Source organism: Nyctereutes procyonoides, unplaced genomic scaffold (genome assembly GCF_905146905.1).
Source record: "Nyctereutes procyonoides isolate TBG_1078 unplaced genomic scaffold, NYPRO_anot_genome, whole genome shotgun sequence".
In the NCBI taxonomy this organism is placed as follows: Eukaryota; Metazoa; Chordata; class Mammalia; order Carnivora; family Canidae; genus Nyctereutes; species Nyctereutes procyonoides.
Window position 1 is genome coordinate 7628787 of NW_026575051.1, and position 27025 is coordinate 7655811.

The window sequence follows — 27025 nt, forward strand, 5'->3', positions numbered from 1 at the left end:
CCAGGACCCTGGGATCATGCCCTGAGCCAAAGGCAGACACTCAACCACTGATCCACCCAGGTGCCCCCATATCAAAACTTCTTACAGTAAAGTAAAGTAAGAAGCAACAGTGTGAGATCCATAGTAATTTATCACAGTTAATCATTTATGTGATCACACACTCACTATGTTCTTGATTTTCGTTTTCAGAATGTGGTCGAACTATTGCTGGAGCAACAAAAGGGGCAAAAATGATGAGATTGTACATAGACAATGCAGCCCCAGAGAAACTGAAAGGATTATGTATATTTTTTGTTCGCTGTCACAGTGATACTGCTATAAATGCTAAAAATATTCATGAGGTATGTTTTTATTTTTTTCAAATATATAGTTAGATGTTTTCTTCCGGCTTAATTGAGATGTAACTGACATTTAACATTGTTTAAGTTTAAGCTGTATATAATGTGTTGATTTAATGCACTTATATTTTGTGAACCAATTACCACTGTAGTATTAGCAAATACTCCATCATCTCACATAATTCCCTTTTAGTTGTTGTTGTTGATGGTGATGACATTTAGGGTGAACTGTCTTAGCAACATTTGAGTATATATTAGTGTTAGCTATGATCACCATGCTATAGATCCCCAAAACGTATTCATTTTATAACTCCTAGTTTATATGCTTTGATGAACATCTCCCAATTTCCCCTACCCCACAGCCCTTGGTAATCAACATTCTACTCTTTATTTCCACGAGGTCAGCTTTTTTAGATTCCACATATAAATGAGATTGTACAGTATTTGTCTTTTTCTATCAGACTTATCTCACTTAGCATAATGTCCTCAAGATCCACCCATGTTATCCCAAAGGCAGCATTTTCTTCCTTCTTGTAGCTGAATGGTATTCCATCCTGCAATGTATACCATATCTTCTTTATCCATTTATCCACAGATGGCCACCTAGGTTGTTTCTGTATTTTGATTATTGTAAATAATGCTGGAATGAACATGGAGGTGAAGATCCTCTGGATATATATCCAGAAGTAAGGTTGCTGGATATCTTTTGTCAAATTTTAGTTGACTGTGCACATGTGGATTTATTTCTAGACTCTTGATTCAGTTCCATTGGCCTATGTGTCTATTTTTATGCTAAGTTGCATACTGTTTTGATTGCTGTAGCTTCACAGTATAGTTTGAAATCAAGAAGTGTGATGCTCCAGCTTTTCTTTTTTTTTTTTTTTTTTTTTAATTTTTTTTTAATTTTATTTATGATAGTCACAGAGAGAGAGAGAGAGAGAGAGAGAGAGAGGCAGAGACACAGGCAGAGGGAGAAGCAGGCTCCATGCACCAGGAGCCCGACGTGGGATTCGATCCCGGGTCTCCAGGATCGCGCCCTGGGCCAAAGGCAGGCGCCAAACCGCTGCGCCACCCAGGGATCCCCAGCTTTTCTTTTCTTCCTTTTTATCTCTCTCTTTTTAAAAAGAGTTATTTATTTATTTGAGAGAGAGAGAGAGAGCATGAGCAGGGGGCAGGGGGTGAGACTTTCAAGCAGACTCCATGCTGAGCACAGAGCTCAATCTCACAATCCTGAGATCATTACCTGAGCCAAAACTAAGCGTTGGACACTTAACAAGCTATACATTTGTTTCTTATAGTGCTCTTGTCTGGCTTTGGTATCAGGGTACTTCTGGCCTTGTAAAATGAGTTTAGAGTGTTTTCCCTTCTTCAGTTTTTTTTGGAAGAATTGTAGGAGGATTGGCATTAATTCTTTAAGTGTTTTGTAGAGTTGACCAGTGAAACCATCTGGTACTGAACTTTTCTTTGTTGGGAGGTTTTTACAGATTTATTTATTTGAGAGAGATAGAGAGAATGAACACATGAATGGGGGGAGGGGCAGAGGAAGAGGAAGAGAGAGAATCTCAAACAGACTCCTCACTGAACATGGAGCCTGATGCAGGGCTTGATCTCACCACCTATGAGATCATGACCTGAGCCAAAATCAAGAGTCAGGCTTAACTGACTGACCCACCCAGGTGCCCCTGTTGGGGGCGGGGTTTAATTACTGATTCAATCTCTTATTATTGGTCTGTTCAGATTTTCTATTTCTTCAGAATTCAGTCTTGTAGATGGTATGTTTCTAGGAATTAATCCATTTCTTCTAGGTTGTCCAATTAGTGTGAATATAATTGTTCATGGTTATTTCTTATGATCCTTTGTGTTTCTTTGGTACTTTGCCTCCTCTTTCTCCTCTTTTATTTCTGATTTTATTTATGTGAGTCTTCTCTCAGTTTTCTTAGTTTGTCAATTTTGTTATCTTTTCACAAAACAGCTTTTAGTTTTGTTGATCATTTCCTTTTTTTAAAAAAAGATTTTATTTATTTATTCATGAAAGACACAGAGAAAGAGAGGCAGAGACACAGGCAGAGACACAGGCAGAGGGAGAAGCAGACTCCATGGAGGGAGCCTGATGTGGGACTCGATCCCGGGACTCCAGGATCACACCATGGGCCAAAGGCAGACACCAAACCGCCGAGCCACCCGGGAATCCCCTTGTTGATCATTTCTATAGTTTTTCTCATCTCTATTTCATTTATTTCTGGACTTATCTTTGTTATTTCCTTTCTTATGCTAACTTTGGGTTCATTTTATTCTTCTTTTTTGAGTTCTTTGAGCTGTAAAGTTGTTTAATATCTTTCTTTATTCTTAATATAGGCATTTATCTTAGAACTTGCCTCTTAGAACTGCTTTTGCTGCATCCCAACTCCTATAGTTTTTGCTATGTTCTGTTTCCATTTTCACTTATTTCAAGATATTTTTTATTTCCCTTTAGATTTCTTCTTTGACACATCGGTTGTGCAGGAGTGTGTTAATTTTCACATTTTTTTTGAAATTTCTAGCTTTTCTCCTGTACTGATTTCTAGTTTCATACCACTTGATTGGAAAAAAAATTGGTATGATTTCAGTCATCTTCAATTTGCTGTTTTGTCACCTATCATAGGATCTTTCCTGGAAATGTTCTATGTGCACTTGGGAAGAATGTATATTCTGCTATTGGGTGGAATGTTCTGTACATGTCTTTTAGGTCCATTTGGCCTAAATTACCATTCAAGTACAACATTTCCTTATTTATTTTTTGTCTGGATGGACTGTCCACTGTTGAAATTTGTGTTGTCTGTTTCTCCCTTCAGATCTTTTAGTATTTGGTTAAGATAGTTAGATGCTCTGATGTTGGGTGCATATATATTTGTATTTGCTTTGTCTTTTTGATAAAGTGCTCTGTGTCACTATATCATAATCTTCTTTGTGTCTTGTAACTGTTTTGGCTTAGTGTCTATTTTGTCTGATATAAGTGTGGCTACCTCTGCTTCCTTTTGGTTTTCACTTGCATGCAATGTTTATTTTCTCTCTTCACTTTGAGCCTATGTTTGTATTTAAAGCTGAAGTGTTGGGTCATATAGTTGTAAGCAGCATATAGTTGGGTCTTGCTTTTTGAATCCATCCAGCCACTCTGTGCCTTCTGATTGGTGAACTCAGTCCAGTTACTTATAGAATAATTATTAGGACACCTGGGTGGCTCAGCAATTGAGCGTCTGCCTTTGGCTCAGGTTGTGATCCTGGGGTCCCGGGATCGAGTCCCATATTGGGTTCCCTGCACAAAGCCTATTTATCCCTCAGCCTATGTCTCTGACTCTCCCTGTCTCTCATGAATAAATAAATAAAATCTTATAAAAACAATAATTATTGATATGTAAGGACTTACTAATGCTATATTATTGATTACTCTCTAGGTGTTCTGTACTTCAATTTTTTTCTTTTTCCCTCTGTTTCTACTTGCCTTTGTAAATTGGTATTTTTCCATGTGGTATGCTCTGTTCCCTTCCTTTTTAATTGTTTGTGAATCTACCATAGATTTTTGCTTTGTTCTTACCATGAGGCTTACATAAAACATTATAAGTACAACAGTTTATTTTATGCTGATAATAAGTAACTTTAATTGCATACAAAAACTCTGCCCTTTTGCTCTTCTCTTTTATGTTTTTGATGTCACAAATTATGTCTTTTCATACTGTGTATTCATTAACAAGTTTTGTAGCTGCAGTTATTTTTATCATTCTCATTCTTTAACTTTTACACTAGAGCTATGTGGTTAACACCACTAATATTACAGTATTTGAGTATTCTGAATTTGACTACATACTTATCTTTTTTAGTGTATCGTATATTTTCATATGTGTTCATGTCAGTAATTAGTGTCCATTCATTTTGGCTTAAATAACTCATTTCAGCATTTCTTGTAAGGCAGATCTACTGGTGATGAATTACTTCAGCTTTTGTTTGTCTAGGAAAATCTTGATCCTTCCTTCATTGCTGAAAGGTAATTTTGCCAGATAGAGTATTCTTGCTTGGCAATTTTTAAATTTTAGCACTTTGAATATATAATTCCACACATTCCTGGCCTGCCAGGTTTCTGCTAAGAAATCTGTTGGCAACCTTCAGGGCTTCCCTTGTAAATTACAAGCTTCTTTTCTTTTACTACTTTCAAGATTTTCTCTTTGTCCTTGAGTTTTGACAGTTTTATTATAATGTGCCTTGGAAAGGATCTCTTTAATTTTGTTTGGTGATCTATGAGCTTCATGAACTTGGACATCCAAATCTCTCTCCAGATTTGAGCAGTTTTCACTATTTAAATAAGCTTTCTGCGCTCTTCTCCCTCTCTTCTCTTTCTGGAACTACAATAATTTGCAAATTGGTGCTTTCAATGATATCCTATAGTTCACACAGACTTACCTTTTTGCCACTCTTTTCTCTTTTCTGTCTGCACCAGGATAAACTCAAAGTTTCTGTCTTCTATCTCACAGATTTTTTCTTCTGCTTGATCCATTCTGTTGTTGATGATCACTGTTGCATTTTTCATTTCTCTGTGTTCTTCAGCTCTAAAATTTCCGTTTGGCTCTTTTTAAATGATTTCTATTCTATTAAACTTCTCATTTTGTTCATGTATTGTTTTTCTGATTTCACTGAGTTACCTTTCTGGGTTTTCTTTTATTCATTGAGTTCCCTATGTTGAATTCTTTTTCAGGTAAATTTCAAATTTCCATGTATTTGGGGTTGGTTACTAGAAAATTATTGTGATCTTTTGGTAGTATGATTTCCTTTATTTTTCATGTTCCTTAAAGTTTTGCATTGCTGTCTTTGCATTTGAGGTAGTAGTTACCTCCTTCAGTCTTTGTTATCTTTGGTAGAGAAATACCTTCCCTCAGCTCTGATGGTGTTTCTTAGGCTCCCTCAGACCTTCAATAGATAAACCTGCTCTATGCTTCTTTCTTCCTTTTGTGGCTGAATTCTTGAGCTTGTATGCCTTTTCTCAATCCTGCAGTGCACCAGGCTGACAGCCTCCCTTTCATTTTCCCAAAGGTGATACTAAAGCTTATGTTTGTGATCTTCCCCTGACCAACAGAGTTGTTCTGGCTTTCTTCGTGTACTCACTAGCCATCTGCCAAAGCTTGCTCTCACTGTTACCATCAGGAGCATGCACAGGGAACCAGGCACAGAGTCTGGTGCATGTGTGGCTGAGGCATGCTGAGATCTGGGGATGCCCATGGGCCAGTTGGGGTAATCCAGGAGCCAAATATTCCCAATGGCCTTGCTGGGCTCCCAGTGGTGGGCTTCTTAATGGAGTCTGTGATACAATTAGTAGCATCTACTTCCCTTTAATGCCTTCTAACAGTCTTATCTGCCACTCTCTTAGCTTCTTTCTGCCCCCCATCCCCACTTCCAGCCATGTAGCTCATGATTCAGTACTCTGGATAGGGTGGAAGGGAAAGGAGGCTCTTTGGCAGCATCCTACATCCTGGGGAAACTGGATACTCACTTACTTACTCTTTTCCTTAAAGGAGAAATCAAAGGCTGAGAAGATCTCTCTAGATTCTAAACAGTGTTGCCTTAAGGGAGGGGTGATGTGGATAAAGTCAATCTGGTCCTCTTATCTAATGCACCCAAATTCTTATTGTTTTGCTCCAACTGTGTGCTTAAACTTCTCTTCTGGAAACCTGGACTTTCAAAAAGGCTTTCTTGCCCATAGATAATGAAGGGTGCTTTCTAGGGGCTCCTAGACAGTGTCTGAGAGAGGTTGGAGTTGGTTCACAGCTACTTCAGGTTCCACACCTGGACTGAGATCTGTATGCCTTATCCCTGATACATGTGGGTGGGACTCCTCCTGAGTTTCTTGGCATATGGTGCTGGATCCCACAGCTCCCATAAAGCCACTTTTGTTCATGGATAAAAACCAAATCAGTGGATTTTGTTAGGGAGAAAAACAATGGACATCTTATTCCACTGTGTATTGACATCATCAGCCTGTAGTTTAACATTGAACATGTTATCATAGTCATATTTTTGCTTTACTTTCTCTCCTTTCTACATGTAGGACTGAATTGAGTTCAAAGAAAATAATGTATTCCGAATCTGAGAAATTACTATAATAGAGCTCAGTGATATTTATCCTTTAGATACTGCTTTTAAAATTCCTGAAAATCCCATTTCTTCTAGATAATTTCCATCTTTCCATTTACCTGGGAGTGAATTTAATGTTATTCATACAATTTTGAGTATCAGTTACTTTATTTAACCTTCTCTTTACTTAACATTTTAATTCTTTGATAGTTTCAGAAAGAAGAGAGAATTGACCTGGACATTGCTTACTTAGTCACAGGAAGCCAGCTTGATGGTTTGGGAAAAACAGCACTTTTATCCAGATAGACCAAAATTTACCTCCCAGCCTCACCACTGACCAGTGGAGTGTTCCTTGAAAAGTTGCTTTTCTTTTCTATGACTTAAGTTTCTAAATATTTAAACTGGGAATAGTCATAAACACCTTGCAGGATTGTTGTGAAACTAAGTGATCATATCAGCACATTCTTACCTTGCCTGACATAGTAGTCCCTCAACAAATACTAGCTCTTATTAGTATTTTTTAGAGAGCCTTAATAAAAGTCTCCCTTTTTACAATGGGAAAGGTAACTGAAATCCAACCTAATTTTTCTCCTCTTCTGCTTAGGACAAAATATTGCTTTGAGAGAGGTTGTTTAGCTTTGTTTTGAGTTCTAGGCTGGGAGTTATTTCCCTCTGACTCCTTGTGATATTTCTGATGGCTGATGAAACCTGTTCTATAAATGTGCTTCATAGGAGATCTGTCTCTTCTTTCTGTTTGTTTGGTTTTTTTTTCTTTTTTTTTGTATATATTTTTTATTGGAGTTTGATTTGCCAACATATAGTGTAATACCCAGTGCTCATCCCATGAAGGGCCCCCCTCAGTGCCCGTCACCCAGTGACCCCAACCCCCCGCCGACCTCCCTTTCCACCACCCCTTGTTCGTTTCCCAGAGTTAGGAGTCTCTCCTGTTCTGTCACCCTCACTGATATTTCCCCATTCATTTTCTCTCCTTTCCCCTTTATTCCCTTTCACTATTTTTTTATATTCTTCAAATGAATGAGACCATATGATGTTTGTCCATCTCCAACTGACTTACTTCATTCAGCATAATACCCTCCAGGTCCATCCACGCTGAAGCAAATGGTGGGTATTCGTCATTTGTAATGGCTGAGCAATATTCCATTGTATATATAGACTACAGCTTTTTTATCCATTCATCTTTTGATGGACACCGAGGCTCCTTCCACAGTTTCGCTATTGTGGACATTGCTGCTATAAACATTGGGGTGCAGGTGTCCTGCTGTTTCACTGCATCTGTATCTTTGGGGTAAATCCCTGGCAGTGTAATTGCTGAGTCATAGGGCAGATCTATTTTTAACTCTTTGAGGAACCTCCACACAGTTTTCCAGAGTGGCTGTACCAGTTCACATTCCCACCAACAGTGTAAGAGGGTTCCCCTTTCTCCACATCCTCTCCAACATTTGTTGTTTCCTGTCTTGTTAATTTTCACCATTCTCACTGGGGTGAGGTGATATCTCATCATGGTTTTGATTTGTATTTCCCTGATGGCCAGTGATGTGGAGCATTTTCTCATGTGCTTGTTGGCCATGTCTATGTCTTCCTCTGTGAAATTTCTGTTCATGTCTTTTGCCCATTTCATGATTGGATTGTTTGTTTCTTGGCTGTTGAGTTTAATAAGTTCTCTATAGATCTTGGAAACTAGCCCTTTATCTGATACGTCATTTGCAAATACCTTCTCCCATTCTGTAGATTGTCTTTTAGTTTTGTTGACTGTTTCTTTTCCTGTACAGAAGCCTTTTATCTTGATGAAGTCCCAATAATTCATTTTTGCTTTTGTTTCCCTTGCCTTCATAGATGTATCTTGCAAGAAGTTGCCGTGGCCAAGTTCAAAGAGGGTGTTACCAGTGTTCTCCTCTAGGATTTTGATGGATTCTTGTCTCACAGTTAGATATTTCAACCATTTTGAGTTTATCTTTGTGTCTGGTATAAGAGAATGGTCTAGTTTCATTCTTCTGCATGTGGCTGTCCAATTTTCCCAGCGCCATTTATTGAAGAGGCTGTCCTTTATCCAGTAGATAGTCTTTTCTGCTTTGTCGAATATTAGTTGACCATAGAGTTGAGAGCCCATTTCTGGGTTCTCTATTCTGTTCCATTGATCTATGTGTCTGTCTTTGTGCCAATACCACACTGTCTTGATGATCACAGCTTTGTAGTACAACCTGAAATCTGGCATTGTGATGCCCCCAGATATGGTTTTCTTTTTCAATATTCCCCTGGCTATTCAAGGTCTTTTCTGATTCCACACAAATCTGAAGATGATTTGTTCCAATTCTCTGAAGAAAGTCCATGGTATTTTGATAGGGATTGCATTAAATGTGTAAATTGCCCTGGGTAGCATTGACATGTTCACAATATTAATTCTTCCAATCCATGAGCATGGAATATTTTTCCATCTCTTTGTGTCTTCCTCAATTTCTTTCAGAAGTGTTCTGTAGTTTTTATGGTATAGATCCTTTACCTCTTTGGTTAGGTTTATTCCTAGGTATCTTATGCTTTTGGGTGCAATTGTAAATGGGATTGACTCCTTAATTTCTCTTTCTTCAGTATCATTGTTAGTGTGTAGAAATGCCACTGATTTCTGGGCATTGATTTTGTATCCTGCCACATTGCCGAGTTGCTGTATGAGTTCTAGCAATCTTGGGGTGGAGGCTTTTGGGTTTTCTATGTAGAGTATCATGTCATCAGCGAAAAGGGAGAGTTTGACTTCTTCTTTGCCAATTTGAATGCCTTTTATTTCTTTTTGTTGCTTGATTGCTGAGGCTAGGACTTCTAGTACTATGTTGAATAGCAGTGGTGAGAGTGGACATCCCTGGGATGTTCCTGATTTTAGGGGAAAGGCTCCCAGTGTTTCCCCATTGAGAATGATATTTGCTGTGGGCTTTTCATAGATGGCTTTTAAGATGCTGAGGAATGTTCCTGCTATCCCTACACTCTGAAGAGTTTTGATCAGGAATGGATGCTGTATTTTGTCAAATGCTTTCTCTGCATCTAATGAGAGGATCATGTGGTTCTTGTTTTTTCTCTTGTTGATATGATCTTTCACATTGATTGCTTTACGAGTGTTGAACTAGCCTTGCATCCTGGGGATAAATCCCACTTGGTCATGGTGAATAATCTTGTTAATGTATTATTAGATCCTATTGGCTAGTATCTTGTTTAGAATTGTTGCATCTGTGTTCATCAGTGATATTGGTCTATAATTCTCCTTTTTGGTGGGGCCTTTGTCTGATTTTGGAATTAAGGTGATGCTGGCCTCATAAAATGAGTTTGGAAGTATTCCATCCCTTTCTATCTTTCAGAACAGCTTTAGTAGAATAGGTATTGTTTCTTCTTTAAACGTTTGATAGAATTTCCCTGGGAAGCCATCTGGCCCTGGAATTTTGTGTTTTGGGAAGTTTCTGATGACTGCTTCTGTTTCCTCCCTGGTTATTGGCCTGTTCAGTTTTTATATTTCTTCCTGTCCCAGTTTTGGTTATTTGTGATTTTCCAGAAATGCATCCATTTCTTCTAGATTGCCTAATTTGTTGGCATATAGCTACTCATAATACATTTTAAAAAACGTTTTATTTGGTATTGGTTGTGGTCTCTCCTCTCTCATTCATGATTTTATTAATTTGAGTCTTTTTTCTTTTTAATAAGGCTAGCTGGGGGTTTATCCATCTTATTAATTCTTTCAAAGAACCAACTCCTGTTTTTTTTTGTTTTTTTTTATCTGTCCTATAGTTCTTCTGGTCTCTATTTCATTGGGTTCTGCTTGAATCTTTATTGTCTCTCTTCTGCTTGGTGTAGGTTTGACTTGCTGTTCTTTCTCCAATTCCTCTAGGTGTGAGCTTAGCTTGTGTATTTGATATTTTTTCCAGTTTTCTTCAGGGAGGCTTGTATTGTGATGTATTTCCCTCTTAGGACTGCTTTTGCTGTATCCTAAAGATTTTGAACAGTTGTGTCTTCATTTTCATTAGTTTCCATGAATCTTTTATATTCTTCTCTAATTTCCTGGTTGACTCATTAATCTTTTAGTAGAATGTTCTTTAACCTCCATGTGTTTGAGTTTCTTCCAGGTTTCTTCCTGTGATTGAGTTTTAGTTTCAAAATATTGTGGTCTGAAAATATGCAGGGGACAATCCTAATCCTTTGGTATCAGTTTAGACCTGATTTGTGACCCAATATGTGGTCTATTCTGGAGAAAATTCCATATGCATTTGAGAAGAATGTGTATTCAGTTGCATTCAGATGTTCTGTACATATCTGTGAAGTCTATTTGGTCCAGAGTATCATTCAAGGCCCTTGTTTCTTTGGTGATGTTCTGCTTAGAAAATCTGTCATTTCCTGAGAGTGCCATGTTGAAGTCTCCTACTATTAGTGTTTTATTATCTAAGTATCTCTTTGATTGATTGATATACTTGGCAGCTCCCACATTAGGGGCATAAATATTCATTATTGTTCGGTCTTCTTGTTGGATAGACTCTTTAAGTATAATATAATATAGTGTCCCTCTTCATCTCTTATTATAGTCTTTGGTATAAACTCTAACTTATCTGATATGAGGATGGCTACCTCAGCTTTTTTTTGAGGACCATTTGAATGTTAAATGGTTCTCCACCCCTTCATTTTTAGACTGGAAGTGTCCTTAGGTCTACAATGAGTCTCTTGTAGAGAGCATATAGGTGTCTTGCTTTTTTATCCAGTCTGATACCCTGTGTCTTTTGATGGGATCATTAAGCCATTCACGTTCAGGATAACTATTGAAATATATGAATTTAGTATCATCGTATTACCTATATAATCCTTATTTTTGTGGATTGTTTCTTTCAGCTCCCTCTTTCTTTTACAGGGTCCTTCTTAATATTTCTTGCAGGGCTGGTTTGGTGGTTACATATTCTTTCAGTTTCTGCCTATCCTGGAAGCTCTTTATCTCTCTATTATGAATGACAGCTTTGCTGGATAAACTATTCTTGCTGCATGTTTTCTTTATTTAGTACCTGAATATATCCTGCCAACACTTTCTGGCCTTCCGGGTCTCTGTGGAGAGGTCTGCTGTTAATCTGATATTTCTCCCCATATAAATTAAGACTCTCTTGTCTCGGGATCCCTGGGTGGCGCAGCAGTTTAGCACCTGCCTTTGGCTTAGGGCGCGATCCTGGAGACCTGGGATCGAATCCCACGTCGGGCTCCCGGTGCATGGAGCCTCCTTCTCCCTATGCCTGTGTCTCTGCCTCTCTCTCTCTCTCTCTCTCTCGCTCTCTCTCTCTCTGTGACTATCGTAAATAAATTTAAAAAATTAAAAAAAAGACTCTCTTGTCTCGTGCTGCTTTAAGAATTTTCTGTTTATCTTTGAAATTTGCAAGTTTCACTATTAAATATCAAGGTGTTGACTGGTTTTTATTGATTTTTTTTGGGGGGTCCTCTCTCGGATATGAATGCCTATTTCCTTCCCCAGATTAGGGATGTTCTCAGCTATAATTTGTTCAAATATACTTTGTGGTCCTCTCTCTCTCTCTCAGCCTTTTCTGGAATTCCAGTTCGACATATATTCTTCCTTCTCAAGCTATCATTTGTTTCCCAAGGCCTTTCCTTGTGGGCTCTTAATTGTTTTTATCTTTTCCTCAGTTTCCTTCCTTAGCATCAACTTGTCTTCTATGTTGCTCACTCTCTCTTCCACCTCATTAACCCTAGCAGTTAAACCATCCAGTTTGGATCACATCTCAGTTAAACTATTTTTAATTTTGGCCTGATTAGATCTCAATTCTGAAGTAATAAAGTGTCTAGAGTCCTTTACACTTTTTTCCAGAGCCACCAGTAACTTTCCAATTGTACTTCTGAATTGAATTTCTGATATCAAACTTAAATCCCCTTTCTGTAGCTCTATGGCAGAGAGTTTTGCTTCTGATTCTTTCTTTTGTGGTGAATGCCTCCTTCTAGTCATTTTATCCAATGCAGAGTGGCTGTATAAATGAGCTGAGTCAAAAATATCAATCACAACCTAAGTAAAATACACGCTAGATGATTCTGAAGAGGTCAGAGACCACAAAATAAAAGAAAAAGGAGAACAGAACAAAATAAACCAAAAGGACCACTAAAGTGAGAAACAAAATTTAAAACATAATAGTAAAAGGAAAAAACCAAAAACCAAAAATAAGGGAGTGAAAAAAAAAGAAAGAAAAGGGTGGGGGCGGGATCCCTGGGTGGCGCAGCGGTTTAGCGCCTGCCTTTGGCTCAGGGCGTGATCCTGGAGACCCAGGATCGAATCCCACGTCAGGCTCCTGGTGCATGGAGCCTGCTTCTCCCTCTGCCTATATCTCTGCCTCTCTCTCTCTGTGTGACTATCATAAATAAATAAAAAAAAAAATTTAAAAAAAAAAAAAAAAAAAAAAAAAAAAGAAAAGGGTGGGGGGATGGTGGTGGTGGGGAGAGAATGTAATCTCCCTGAGGGGACCTAGAGGGTGATCCCCTTGGTTCTGAGTGTATTTTGTTCTATATATTAGAAGATGCTCAATCCCAAATTTATATAAACCAGCAATATTTATATAAAGACTCAACATCAACCATAATAACATAAACAAGATATGTTTATATCTTGTATATCTACCAAAATTAAATTGAATGCATTGAAGGGAATCCAGAAGTGAAAAATATATCTAAGACATGTAATTGTAGAAATATGAAAATCAAAAAGGAAAAAGTTAAAAAATGACTAGTGGTAAAATATTGTAGTTAAGGTGGGAAAAGAATAAAAATATTGGAAATTTTTAACCTGATATGAAAACTAGTTGTAATAATAATAATAATAATAATAATAAAAGGATCCTCTAGTTCTATATACTATTTTCCCTCAGTCCTGGAGCTTTCCAGCCCTGGTTCGTCAGTAAACTTGCTCTTCCCCTGTTCTTCCAGCTGTTCTTCTGGGGGAGGGGCCTGCTGCGCTGATTCTCAGGTGTGTGTGCCTGGGCAAAGGTGCCTTACCCCTTGTCAGGTGTTGGTTCAGTATAAGCTGTTTATCCTGTGAGACCTTTGTTTCCTAGAGGGCCCGCCTCTCCCAGGTGCAATGTGAAAAGAAGAGGGGGGAAAAAAAACCTGGCAGTGGCCAGGTTTCCAGCTCTGGATTCGAGCTCCCCACGAGTAACTAACCACAGTCTCTCAGTCTGCACTGGCTCAGATGCTCCTGGGGGCAGGTGCAGGTGCACTGATCTTCACAGTTGCCAGATGCCCAGCAGCAGGAGAGTTCTCACTTTCCTATGCCCTCTCTGCTTCTGCCTGTCCCAGGAGGAACAGAGGATAGCTGAGTTTGTCCCCTTCAGCGCCCTGGGATCCAGGCCCCAGTGCTTCTGCTGGACCCATACTCCTGGGGACCACCTTTCTGGAAGGGAACAGAGGACAGCCCGCCTCTGTCTGTTGCTGGGCTCTAGGGTAAAGGGAGCTCCGGGGCTAGCCTGTGTAACTGTCAGACGTCTCCCAAATGTCCTGGAAGGCTGTGCACATCAACCCTTTACCGAGATGGACTGTGGCGCAGTGAGCTTTGTCCCGGGTGCCCCTAGTGTTATAATGTCTCCAGGGATCTTGATGCTTCACTGCCCCTCCTGTGATTCTGCCTGACTTCCCTGCTAAGCACTTTTCAGTCAGGGAAAACTCAGGCACAGATTTTTAAAGTTCCTGCTTGTCTGGGGCTGGGCTTTCCTGCCATGGAGGCTTTCACCTGGCTTGTCGCAGGTTCCCCTCCCCCACTTTATTTCTTTCTTATTTTTTTCACCTTCCTACCTTGTTAGAAGTGAAAATTTTTCTCTCTGTAGCATTCCAGCTCTTCTCTCTTTACCTCTCAGGTCGAATTCGTAGGTATTCAGGATGTTTTGAAAGATAATCTAGGTAAGTTTGTGGGGCCAGATGAGTTGAGGACCCTACTCTACCACCATCCTGCCAGTCTCTCCACCCTTTCCCTATCCTGATGGAGTCTTTCTCCTCCCATTTCCATGGATAGAGCAACTCTCCACTAAGAACTTTATGCAGAAAGCTCTGCTTCATTTCCTTCATGTTGTAGAGGCTCAAGGCCATGCCTCCTTCCCTAGGTAGGAACTAAAGCATGGAGGAAAGTGTCATCTTGACCAACATACATGTGAGTGGTTAGAATGGGGCAGAATATAAATTTGTTGATTTTAATACTCTAATTTTCATGATCACTTAAGTTTTCCATAATAGTATATAAAAGCATTGTCTACACTCATTGTAATGTGAAATAAGTTATGATTTCCAGTTTTTAAATGGGGTTAGCATATAAAAATCACTTTTGAAAACCTCCCTTTCAGGAAGTGTTATTTACTGTACTGGACGCATCAACAGGGATCCTAAGTGGGATTAGGAATATGCTGTCAAGTATATTTCTGCCAGCTATTCTTGCAACAAATAATTGGGGTGCTCTAAACCAGTCCAAGCAAGGAGAATCTGAAAAACACATTTTCACCGAAACCATCAATAGATACCTTTCATTTTTAGATGGTAAGTATGAAATGTAATATTAGTAAATTACTTAAAATGAGCAAATTAACTATAAGATATGTTATTAAAGATAAACATTAGAGGAAAAACATTCCATCTTGAAAGAAAGTGTTAAAGTAATTTATGAGACTTAGAGGTAAGAGATCAAATCATTAGAACCTCTCATTTCCAGGGATTTTTGCCAGGAGTACGATACAGTTTTTTCCTTCCATTGTAGCGGGAAGATTCTATTCCTATATTATTAATGAAAAATTTCACCATATTTTACAGTATTACTTTATTATTAGCTCTTTTAAAAATACATATTTTTATTACTTTATGTTATTAAAATACATAATATTAAAAATTATGAAATCACAATCTAATGATCAATTTGTACTATATTGCTATAAAGTATTAGATCTCTGACTTTTGAGTAATTATTGTCTGAAATCACACATTGACATTAAACACCTCTTCTCAATATTGTTTTTCTCTTTTAGGTGCTAGAGTAAGTATTGAGGGAACAGTTAAGTTAAAGAAGGTAGACAATATTGATTTTTCCAAGCTGCATACTTTTGAAGAAGTGACAGCTGCAGCAAGCAATTCAGAAACTGTTCGCCAGCTAGAGGAAGTGCTGATGACATGGTACAAACAGATCGAACAGGTGAGCTAACTCAAGTAATTACATCAGATAGGAATCATGGTTCTCATCTGTGTCCTAGCCATTGCATTTTGTCCCTAAAGGGAAGAGGACTCTTCCATATTCTGTTATGAAACCTATCCTTTTCTTGACTCTAGAGCAAAATCATCGCTATCTATGGGCCACTGAAAGTCAATTTTAAATATTTCTCACTTTTAAGGAGGGAACCACAAAAACATGGATTGAAAATGGAAAAAAGGGATCCCTGGGTGGCGCAGCGGTTTGGCGCCTGCCTTTGGCCCAGGGCACAATCCTGGAGACCCGGGATCGAATCCCACGTCGGGCTCCCGGTGTATGGAGCCTGCTTCTCCCTCTGCCTGTGTCTCTGCCTCTCTCTCTCTCACTGTGTGCCTATGATAAATAAACAAAACAAAACAAAACAAAAAAAGAAAATGGAAAAAAAATGGAATGAAGAATTGGGAATAGCCAGCACTCATCTCCAATACTTTAAATATTGTTTATACTCTTCATAAGAGAAAGGAAGAGGATACAATGAAGTGACAGTGCTAGATGCTAATAAATAGTTCTTTTTGATCAGTGGAATTCTCTGTGTTGACAAAGAGGTTCAAACTAGGCTTATTCATGTTGGTACTACAACTCTGTGGTCAAATAAATTTTCTCTGGCAGTAGGAAAAGCAGCAATAGGAATGGGACATATGTCAATTTTCTGAAAGGTGCCAACCTACATTACACATAATGCCCCAAATCAGGTACTATGTAATTGCTATAAACTGAAAGAGGACACTAGAACCAACTCTAAGATCTCTAGTTCATGAGCATAGGACAGTGGAACTAGAGAAGAAAATCTTCAGTGAAAACTAAGGTAAAAAAATCTTGACCAAGCAAGAGTTAGAGCATTTTCAATTTTACCTCTCTTAGAACGATGGTAGAAGGAAGGAGGTGCCGTTGGAATGGAAAAATTGGAGGACTTTGGAAACACCACTGGGCCCTGGAGTGGTGGCCACAGAATTTGTTCCAGGTGTCACTAGGAAATTGAATTGGGCAATTGAGCACTACAGGACTTCTGTACTCACCTACTGTGTCATTGGAGGAAGCAGGAATTGTAACCCATTGTGGAAATAAGGCTGTGTCCTACACAACGACTGAGGAGATCCAATTATTATGATCGATCAATACAGATTTTATTTTTTTTTTGTTTTTTTTTTTTTAATTTATTTATGATAGTCACACAGAGAGAGAGGCAGAGACACAGGCAGAGGGAGAAGCAGGCTCCATGCACCGGGAGCCCGACGTGGGATTCGATCCCGGGTCTCCAGGATCGCGCCCTGGGCCAAAGGCAGGTGCCAAACCGCTGCACCACCAGGGATCCCAATACAGATTTTATTATATAAAAATGAGCAAACAAAAGAAAATAGTTTGAGATTTAGGGAGATTTAGCAACTGGAAATAAGAAAATCAATTTGGACTATTGCCGCAGATGGTTTTAATTAAGCAGAATCAATGCAGGAAGTGGAAAAGATCTTTAAAAAATTTGAACTGCAACATCTAAAATTAACCTTGACCCCCCCCAAAATGAAATAAAAGAAACCTAAACCTTGACTTCTTGTCATACACAAAAGTTAATCAAGATAGATTGTAGACATAAATATGAAAGCTGAAACAAAAAACAGATACATGTAACAACATGGATGATTCTTTTTTTTTTAACATGGGTGAATCTTAAAGATGCTTTGAGTGAACAAATCCAATATTAATTAAGTAAGGTGAAAAATAAAACAACCTACAAATGAACCAGAACACAACATATGACTGACTATATTAATATGTTCTAAAGATACAAAACCCAGAAGTCATGAAAGAAAAAACTGGCATATTTGACTATTTAAAAAAATTAATAACTTCCATATGGCAAAAATTACAAGCAAAACTAAAAAGTGAATGACCTTCTGGGAGAAAATATTAGCATATATAACAAAGAGTATCTATAATATATAAAAGAACTTCTATAAATCATTAAGAATGGGCAATATAGAGAAAAAGAGGCTAAGGATATGAGCAATGTCATTGAAGGGAAATATATGGAGATATCTGACCTAGGAAAAAATGGGGGGTGCTTGAGAGTGTCATGATATCTTCCAATATTTATTTGATGAAGTTTCATGTGAAATTAAACTTGCACTGTATGGCCCTAAGTGGCAGAAGTAAGACTAGAGTATGATGGCTATAAGGAGAGTTTTAATTTTGAAATCAGAATAACTTTCTCATAGAATCCCTCCCCATAAAAAATGAAATGTGCTGCATTCCTGAAAGTATTCACTTTGAGGCTAATTACTATCTGTAAATAATGTTGTAATTGGAATTAAACATCAAAAGGGTTGTCTGATTTTGTTAATTTTTAAGGTCCATTTTCATTCTTTAATTCAGTTATTCAAGCTAAATAGACTTTCAGCCATGAAACTATGTCTAGTATCCTTTATTTAAGGAGATGGGGAAGACTGTGGTAAGATTAGGAAAGAGTTCCATATACTATGGTTAAAATTGAAGCAAGTAATTGTTTCATGTATTAAAGGAAGAACCTTCATAGATCTGAAAAATCAACTATGTATTTTACTTTGTATTCTTAAAACATTCCATCACAATTTATATTATGTGAAGTTATGGGTCACCTGGGTGGCTCAGAGGGTTAAGGATCAAACTCTTGATCTAAGCTTAGGTCTTGATCTCAGGGCTGTGAGTTCCAGCCCTACATTGGGCTACATGGTGGGCATGGAGTCTACTTAAAAATAAATAAGTAAATAATGTAAAGTTATAAACATAAAAAGTACAGAAAATAATATAACAGTGACTCCTGAAACAATGACTCCTCTGAGACTAAACAGATACTGTTTACCACATTTGCTTCAGATCTGTTTTATTCTCACAAAAGCCTCCAACCCATCCTTTTTCCCTCCCTCTATATTACTCACTGTCTTGATGTTATTATCTCCTCTCATTCCTCTGAAAGAGTATGCTAAATGAGAAAAAAATTAACTGCAAAATTATATCTAATGGTGTTATATCATTTATGTAAAGATTTTATTTTTCTTAAGATTTTATTTATTTATTTGAGAGAGAGTATGAGCAGGGGGAGAAGCAGAGAAGTAGACCCCCTGCTAAACAAGGAATCCAATCCTGGGACTCTTGGATCATGACCTGAGTTGAAGGCAGACGCTTAACCAGAGACACCCAGGTCCCCCTATGTAAAGATTTTAATCACAAATATATATTCTATGTTTATATGTAATGTATAGATATAGTTTATTTTTATATATAATTTAAAGCTTATGAATATGCAAATGCAATAAAATCATTCACGTAACTACTGTCTAATATTCCTATATAAAGAAATCAGTTTGCTATATAAATTTTTACACCTTAAAGACACATTTATATCATGTCTAATATCCTCTGTTTAAGGAGGTGAAGAGGTTTATTCATCCATTACCTCAGAAATCCATTCCCATTTCTTTCTTTTTGCTATTACAAACAATAATAATACACATTCAATGAATACCTCTATCTAGATCTCCTTTGCACATATTCCGGAATTTGTCAGTGGAATTGCTGAGAGCAGTATAGCTAGATTTTTATTGAGTATTACCCAAGCAGTGGTATATTAACTTATTGTATTTTTACAGAAGTGCATAAGAGTTCCCATTTCTTCAAATCTTTTGTTACACTTGGGATTGTTAGATTTTTAATCTTTGTCAGAATGTTGGGTGAAATATCTTATTTTCATTCCTCTGATTTCTTTGAGTTCAGTGGCTTATGTTTCCTCTTTGTTGAGTTGTTTGTTCACATTCTTTACCTAGTTTTAGTTCAGATTGCTCAATGATATCTTACTGAGGTTTTGGAGTTTAAGTAATATTTTCCAGATGTTAATCCTCTGTTGGTCCTCATTGTGTCCTATTTTCAATTTGGTATGGTGTCTTTAGTCATGTGAAAGTTTTAAATTTCAATGTAAATTTATTAGTTATAATTTTTCAAAAGATTTTGTTTATTCATGAGAGACAGACAGAGAGAGGCAGAGACATAGGCAGAGGGAGAAGCAGGCTCCCTCTGGGGAGCTTGATGTGGGACTTAATCCTAGACTCCAGGACGCTCAACCACTGAGCCACCGAGGCATCCCTATTAGTTATAATTAAATCTAGCTTCAACTTAGCTACCCTCCAGTGGCTAGAAACTTTGTGCTTTTTGGGTTTCATTTAAGAAAGTCTTGTTCAGTATTATGAAGATATTCTCTTAAGATACTAATTTATTCTAAATAGTGAAATATACAGAAATGAATACAATAAAGTGAACAAATTACTGTAAAATGAACACTCATGTATCTTTTTGTACAAGTTAAGAAGCAGCATTTCCAGCACCTTACAGTCCCCATGAAGCCGTCTTCCCAATTTTAACTCCCTTTTCTTCCCCCTAGTAGTAGCCATTTCCTAGACAGTTATATTTAGTTGCATGCTTTTGCTTTATAGTTTTACCCTCATTTCCTATGTATATATTTAAAGCTTTGCCATTTTGTTTTTAACATTTAGGTTTTTAATCCATCTGGAATTATTTGTGTGTGTGTGTGTGTGTGTGTAGGGTACGAATCTGATTTTGTCTTTTTACATAGAGTTAGCCAATTGTACCCCCAAACAGCCCATTGTTTCCTAACACATTTTTAGTATCACTTCTATTATATATCAGATTTATAAATCCTACTTTCTATCCCACTGGTATGCTTATTTGGGCTTTGCACTCATGTAATACTGCTTTCATTTCTGTAGTTTTTAATTAAATATTTGGCATGACATCCCTTTCTATATTTTTCTTCAAAATTGCATTGATTGTTTCTTGTTAATTGGTCTTCCAAATTAATTTTAAGACTAGTTTGTCAACTTTCATGAAAAACTGTATTGAGATTTTGATTAGTTTTCCTTAAGTGTATACATTAATTTAGAGAAAATTGTCATCTTTATATGTTTTTTTACATCCATGAACATAGTATATCTCTCCATTTATTTAGATCTTCTTTTGTATGCTGAAAGTAAGTTTTCTAGTTTTATTCACAAAGATATTGCACATTCTTTCCTAATCTCCAGATATCTTATCATTGTTGTTACATGTTACAGCAAATCCCCTTTTTTTTAGAAGTTACAGTTTCAGATTGCTAGATGGCTTGTAAAGAAATAGTACTGATATTTATGTATACTTCCAGTAACCTTACCGAATTATTCACTTTTACTAATTGTAGAAGTTTATCTTTAGATATTCTTGAATTTTAAAAATGTGACAAATCATATCATTTTTGATTAAGCTATTTTTGGTTTTTTACTTCCAATTCTTATGCCTTTTGTTTATTTATCTTGTTAGGAGACTTCCATTACCAGATTGAATAGAAGTCGGTGGTGTTAGTAGCAAACTTGTGTTGTCCTTGGTTTTAAAGTGATATTTTCTAAAATTTAATCTTTAAGTATGAATTTTCTGTAGATATTTGGTAGATACTATTTATCATGTTGAAGAAGGTCCCTTTGTTTTTACTTTGCTAAGAAATTTTAATATTATTCAGTGTTGAAAGTTATCTATATTTTATTTATAAGCTTCCTTTGAAAAGATGCAAATAATAAGGTTTTACCAAAGAAGAAAGTAACATTTCTATATTCTGTGAATTCTTTTGATTGCAGGTACTTATTGAGAGTGAGCAGATGAGAAAAGAAGCTGATGACTCAGGTCCACTCACTGAATTGGAGCACTGGAAACGCATGTCAGCCAAATTCAATTACATCATCGAACAGATTAAAGGGCCAACTTGTAAGGCTGTCATAAATGTACTTAATGTTGCACACTCCAAACTGTTGAAGGTAAAGGCATTTTTTAAAATTGTTATGTTTCCAAACAACAAACTGAAAAATTACCCTTTTTGAGCTGCTTCTTCACATCATATACTGGAACCATGCACTTAGAAGTGTTAAACTTTGAATAAGGCTTTCTTATTTTCCACAACTGTTTCTCACAGAAGAAAAGGAAATATAGAAATAAAAATTTATTTCTTAATATTTTCACTCCAATTTTGATAATAGTACTATTAGGTGACTGTCATTTATTTTTAATTTGTTTTTGAAACTGTGAACCAATAGAGGATCATGGAGGTAAAGAACTATATACAAAGTCAAAAGGAAAAAATATTCTCTTAGGATACATCTCCTGCCCATTATTCCCAGTTTGGTTTGATTCTTTCCAGGTCCTTTTCTTTTGCTGTATTCTTCTTAAAAACAAAACAAAACAAAACAAAGCTGTATGTAGCTATATATTTCTATCTCTCTCTATATATTCTATTGTCAAAGTCCCAAAATAATGTAATGTCACAAATAAGTAACCTAGAAAAGTCACTCCAGATAGAAGCAAGTCCAGTTTAAGCCTACAGACAGGATGTTAATTACCAACAGAATGAGTCTTCAGCTTTAGCAAATCATTAAAAATATTTATAATAACCTTAAGTCTTAAATAATATAAGAAAAAAAGCTATATCATTCACATTTTAATATCAACTACTTGAGGGAAGATAGCTTGATTTCTTGATTAAAATGAAATGCAGTGATATATTTGGATGTTTTATGATATTCTTACATATTTTTTCCTAGAATTGGCGTGATTTGGATGCAAGAATAACAGATACAGCAAATGAATCAAAAGATAATGTCAGATATTTGTACACTCTAGAAAAAGTATGTCAACCTCTCTACAACTATGACCTAGTAAGTATGCTTTTTAAAGTGTAGTTTGGAAAACAACTCATTTAAAAATAACTGTGCAATATATATGTATTGGGAAATGTATACTGCAGACAAGTTGCTTAAAAGATATACTTTCTTGTTATATAGCTATCATGAATCATAAACTCATTTTTTTATTTTTATTTATTTATGATAGTCAGAGAGAGAGAGAGAGACAGAGAGAGAGAGAGGCAGAGACACAGGCAGAGGGAGAAGCAGGCTCCATGCACCGGGAGCCCGATGTGGGATTCGATCCCGGGTCTCCAGGATCGCGCCCTGGGCCAAAGGCAGGCGCTAAACTGCTGCGCCACCCAGGGATCCCCCATAAACTCATTTAAACCTACATTTAAATATTTGATATCATAAGTATGATCTCATTGGTGAATTAAACTAATTAATTAATGCATTGATGCATAATAAATTACTCCAGGACTGATTGAAATTAGCTTTTACTACATCACAGTTCCTGTAGATCAAGAATCCAGGCATAGCATAGCTTGAGTGCCTCTGCTTCATGGTCTCTCATGAAGTTGCAGACCAAACTATTAGCTAGGAATGTGGTTTCATTGCATGTGGAGGCTGAGAGCTGGAGGGTCCACTTCTGGGCTCACTCACATGGTTGTTGGAAGGCCCCAGTTGTGCACCACATGAGCCTTTCAAAAGGGTAACTTGCTTCCCCTAGGGTGAATGATCCTGGAGTGAACAAGAGAGAGTGCCCAACCAGCACTACCCTGATAACAAAGCACTACAAGAAAAGAAAGTTACATATTACTATTCTTGATGAATGTAGATTCAAAACTTTTCAACAAATATAAGCAAAGCAAATTCGACAGCACATTAAAAGGATCATACACCCGACCAAATGGGAATTATTCCTGGGATGCAAAGATGATTTAACATATGCAAATAATACATGTGATATACAGAATAGAATAAAAGAAAAAATTGTGTGATCATTTCAATAGACGTAGAAGAAGCATTTGATAAAATATAACATGCTTTCATGATAAAAACTCTCAAACCTGAGTACTGAAGGAATGTCCTTCAACCTAATAAAAGCCACATATGACAAGCCCACAGCTAACATCATACTCAACAGTAAAAACTGAAAGCTTTTTCTATAAGATCAGGAGCAAGACAAGAGTGCCCAGTCTTGCCAATTTTATTCAACGTAGTACTGGAGGTCCTAGCTAGAGCAGTCAGATAATAAAAAGAAATAAAAGGCATTCAAATTGGAAAGGAAGAAGTGAAATAGTTTCTGTTTGTAGGGATGTGATACTGTATATGGAAAATCCTGAAGAATCCACCAAAAACTATTAGAACTAATAAATTCAGTGAAGTTGCAGGATACAGAATTACATACAGAAATTAGTTGCATTTCTATACATTAACCACAAAACATCGGAAAAGAATTAAGGAAAATAATCTCATTTAAAATATAATCAATAAAATACTCAGTAATAAATTTATTCAAGGAAATGAAAGATCTGTACCCTGAAAGCAATAAGACTTTGATGAATGAAAATGAAGACAAAAATAAATGGAAAAATGTCCATGTTCATGAATTGGAAGAATGAATATTGTTAAAATTTCCATACTACCCAAATCCATCTATAAATTCAATGCAATCCCTATCAAAATTCCAATGGCGGGCGGCCCAGATGGCTCAGTGGTTTAGCGCTGCCTTCAGCCCAGGGCATGATCCTGGAGACCCCGGATGGAGTCCCACGTCAGGCTCCCTGCATGGAACCTGCTTCTCCCTCTGCCTGTGTCTCTGCCTCTCTCTCTCTCTGTGTTTCTCATGAATAAATAAAACAGAACAAAACCAAAGTTCCAATGGCATTTTTTTTCAGTAATAGAAAAAAAAATCCTAAAATGTGTAAGGAACCACAAAAGACCCCCACTAGAAAACAATCCTAAGAAAGTAGAACAAAGTTAGAGACATTACACTTCCTGATTTCAAGCTATACTGCAAAGCTATGGTAACCAAAACAGTATGGTACTGGCATAAAAATATACAAATAGATCAACTGGACAGACACAAGAGCCTAGAAATAAATCCTTGCATATATGATAAAAAAATTTGACATGGGAGTCAAGAATACTCATACACGTCATATATATAATAATAATTCATATATGTATATAAAATGGAATATTATTCAGCTGTAAGGACTCCTGCCATTTGTGGCATGTATGGACCTTGATGACATTATGTGAAGTGAAGTAAGTAAGACAGAGAAAGACAAACACTGTATGATCTCACATGTGGAATCTAAAAAAGTCAAACTCAGGGAAACAGTAGAATTTTAGGGTTGGGAGTGGAGAAATGGGAAAATGTTGGTCAATGGGTACAGAATTCCAGTTGTAAATCAATAAGTTTTGGGAATCTAATGTATATCATGGTACCTTTTATCCTTTCTTTAGGTAGAGAGAGGAAGTCAAGGAAACCAGCATTTGTTGAGAAGTTAGGGCAGAGTTTCCCAATTTTGACTGGGTGTTGCCTCTTTTGTGAATCATATGTATGCAGGAGAGTTGTTATCTGGACAGTTGTGGGGTTTTAAAAAATACTGTATTTATTTACTCATGAGAGACAAAGAGAGAGGCAGAGACAGAGGCAGAGGCAGAAGCAGGCTCCATGCAGGGAGCCCGACGTGGGACTCGATCCTGGTACTCCAGGATCACGCCCTGGCCCTAAGGCAGGCGCTAAACCGATGAGCCACTCAGGGATCCCGACAGTTGTGTTTTTAAAGGTGTCCACAGTCTTGAAAACCTCTGGTCTTTTATTGAAGGCATTGTACCACATATTTTCCATGAGTTTTCATTCTGTTCACACAACAATCCTCATTTTAAAGACTAGGAAACTGAATTCGTGCTTTCTAGAGCTATAACTCATGAGAATGAATTTGTGTCTAGCATTCTTCGGCATTATGTGTCATTATTTGTTCCTCCTTCTCTATGCTGCTCCTTCAAGGTATTCTCTAAGTTAAAATTCTTTTTTTTTCTTTCAAAAATAATTTATATTAGTGTCTGATACACATATTCAGCATTCTCCATTCTAATTTTTGAAGATAGTCAAAGCCTTCACATCCACACTGCCATTGGCTACATGGTTTGGTTGACCAAACTTTTGAGGGCAGGGTAAATGCTGGTTTCATCCTAGAGGCAGGGAAAGAGGAAGAGTCTATGTTCCATATCACTCAGATTTAGATAAGAGGGATGTGTTTAGGGGTGGTTCATTCCCATCCCAAGAGGACATCAGTAGCCAAGGAGTTTAATGTGAGTGAGGATGGAAAGAAGTGGGGTTGAGAGTCTTGGGCAGGCACAGTTCTTAGGACCATTCAGGAATCCATCCTCCATGAAAGAGAATAGGAAGACCTCCAGGAGAAGTCTTTTAATGATTCCATAAAGAGATGATGGATTTTACTTACAACTTATTTACACCCCTAGTACTAGAACTAGACTTCTGTTGGGGACCTTTTAAAAAAAATCTGTTTTCCATAAGAACATGTTCTTTTTAGATGTTTATATATATATAGGACCACGAGTAAAGCAAACCAGATTGTGTGGTGATAGAGAAATATGGCTATTGTTTAGCTCTCTCAGTAGCTCAATGACTTGATTTCCCAGCTTTACAGCATGTGCAATTGAAATTTGTGTCTAAGAAAAATCAGAATTTTCACATGTCACATACATTTGCGGTTACTCACAAGAGCTGACAATGCAAATCTTAAATACACACGTATCCAAAGCCTACTCTAGGACTACCTGCAAGTAGATTACAATGTGAAAAATAATAGATGAGGCTCATATACCAAAATGTTAATATTTGTAAAGCATAATGATGGGTATAAATTATCATTATATTATTCTCTGTATTTTTCTATTTATTTAAAGCTTTTCATTTTAAAAGATAAATTTGGAAGTAAGATAAAATGTTTTTTATTGTTATCAAGACCTCTAGATATTTAGATGTACTAATTTCAGCTTCTTCATTGGAGAGACTTATTTAAGTTTATATAATTTTCAAATCTTTTAGTTCTGGTGTTCTTTTAATCCTAGTAATTTAAAAATGTTATTCAATTTCTCTAGCCATGGATATATCTTTATTATTATTATTATTATTATTATTATTATTTTGTTGTTATTGAGCTTTTTACATTCTCTGATGTGGGGATGGTTTCCACTTGTTGCATGTGCATCTGTTCCACTCTGCTATGACTCCTCCATAAGCTTCCTCATACTTGAATTTCTTCCAATATCCTCTGAAACTAGTGATATTCAGTAAGCTTGTTGAAAGGTAAATTGAATTGATTAGTGGAAATGAGTTCTAGTCAGATCTCTGTTTTTAACCACCTTTCTCATGATAAGCAAGTCACTTTACCCCTCAAGATAGCAGGTTTCTTCATCTTTAAAAAGATAATCTTGAACTATTAATCCTTAAAATCACTTTCACCTCTAAAATTTACTTTTAAATAAACTAAGTTCAGATCTATAGAAAAATTACAATGATAGTACAGAATTCTCTTCACCCAGTTTCTTCTGTTAATATCTTGCATTCCCTTGGTACATTTGTCAAAGCTGATGTCCTTTTTCTGTTCCAAGATCCA

General features: G+C 36.9%; 1 protein-coding gene across 1 annotated transcript in view; it reads left to right on the forward strand.

Annotated features, from left to right (window-relative positions):
• The first annotated feature begins 215 nt into the window (after positions 1-215).
• Positions 216-27025, forward strand: part of DNAH8 (dynein axonemal heavy chain 8) — a 331702-nt gene continuing 304892 nt past the window's right edge. Inside the window, exons 1-5 of the mRNA XM_055330260.1 lie at positions 216-341; positions 14789-14978; positions 15461-15624; positions 21327-21503; positions 22284-22397. Coding sequence (XP_055186235.1) covers positions 231-341; positions 14789-14978; positions 15461-15624; positions 21327-21503; positions 22284-22397 — 756 coding nt within the window. The 5' untranslated portion in view covers positions 216-230. The remainder of the gene's footprint in view (positions 342-14788; positions 14979-15460; positions 15625-21326; positions 21504-22283; positions 22398-27025) is intronic.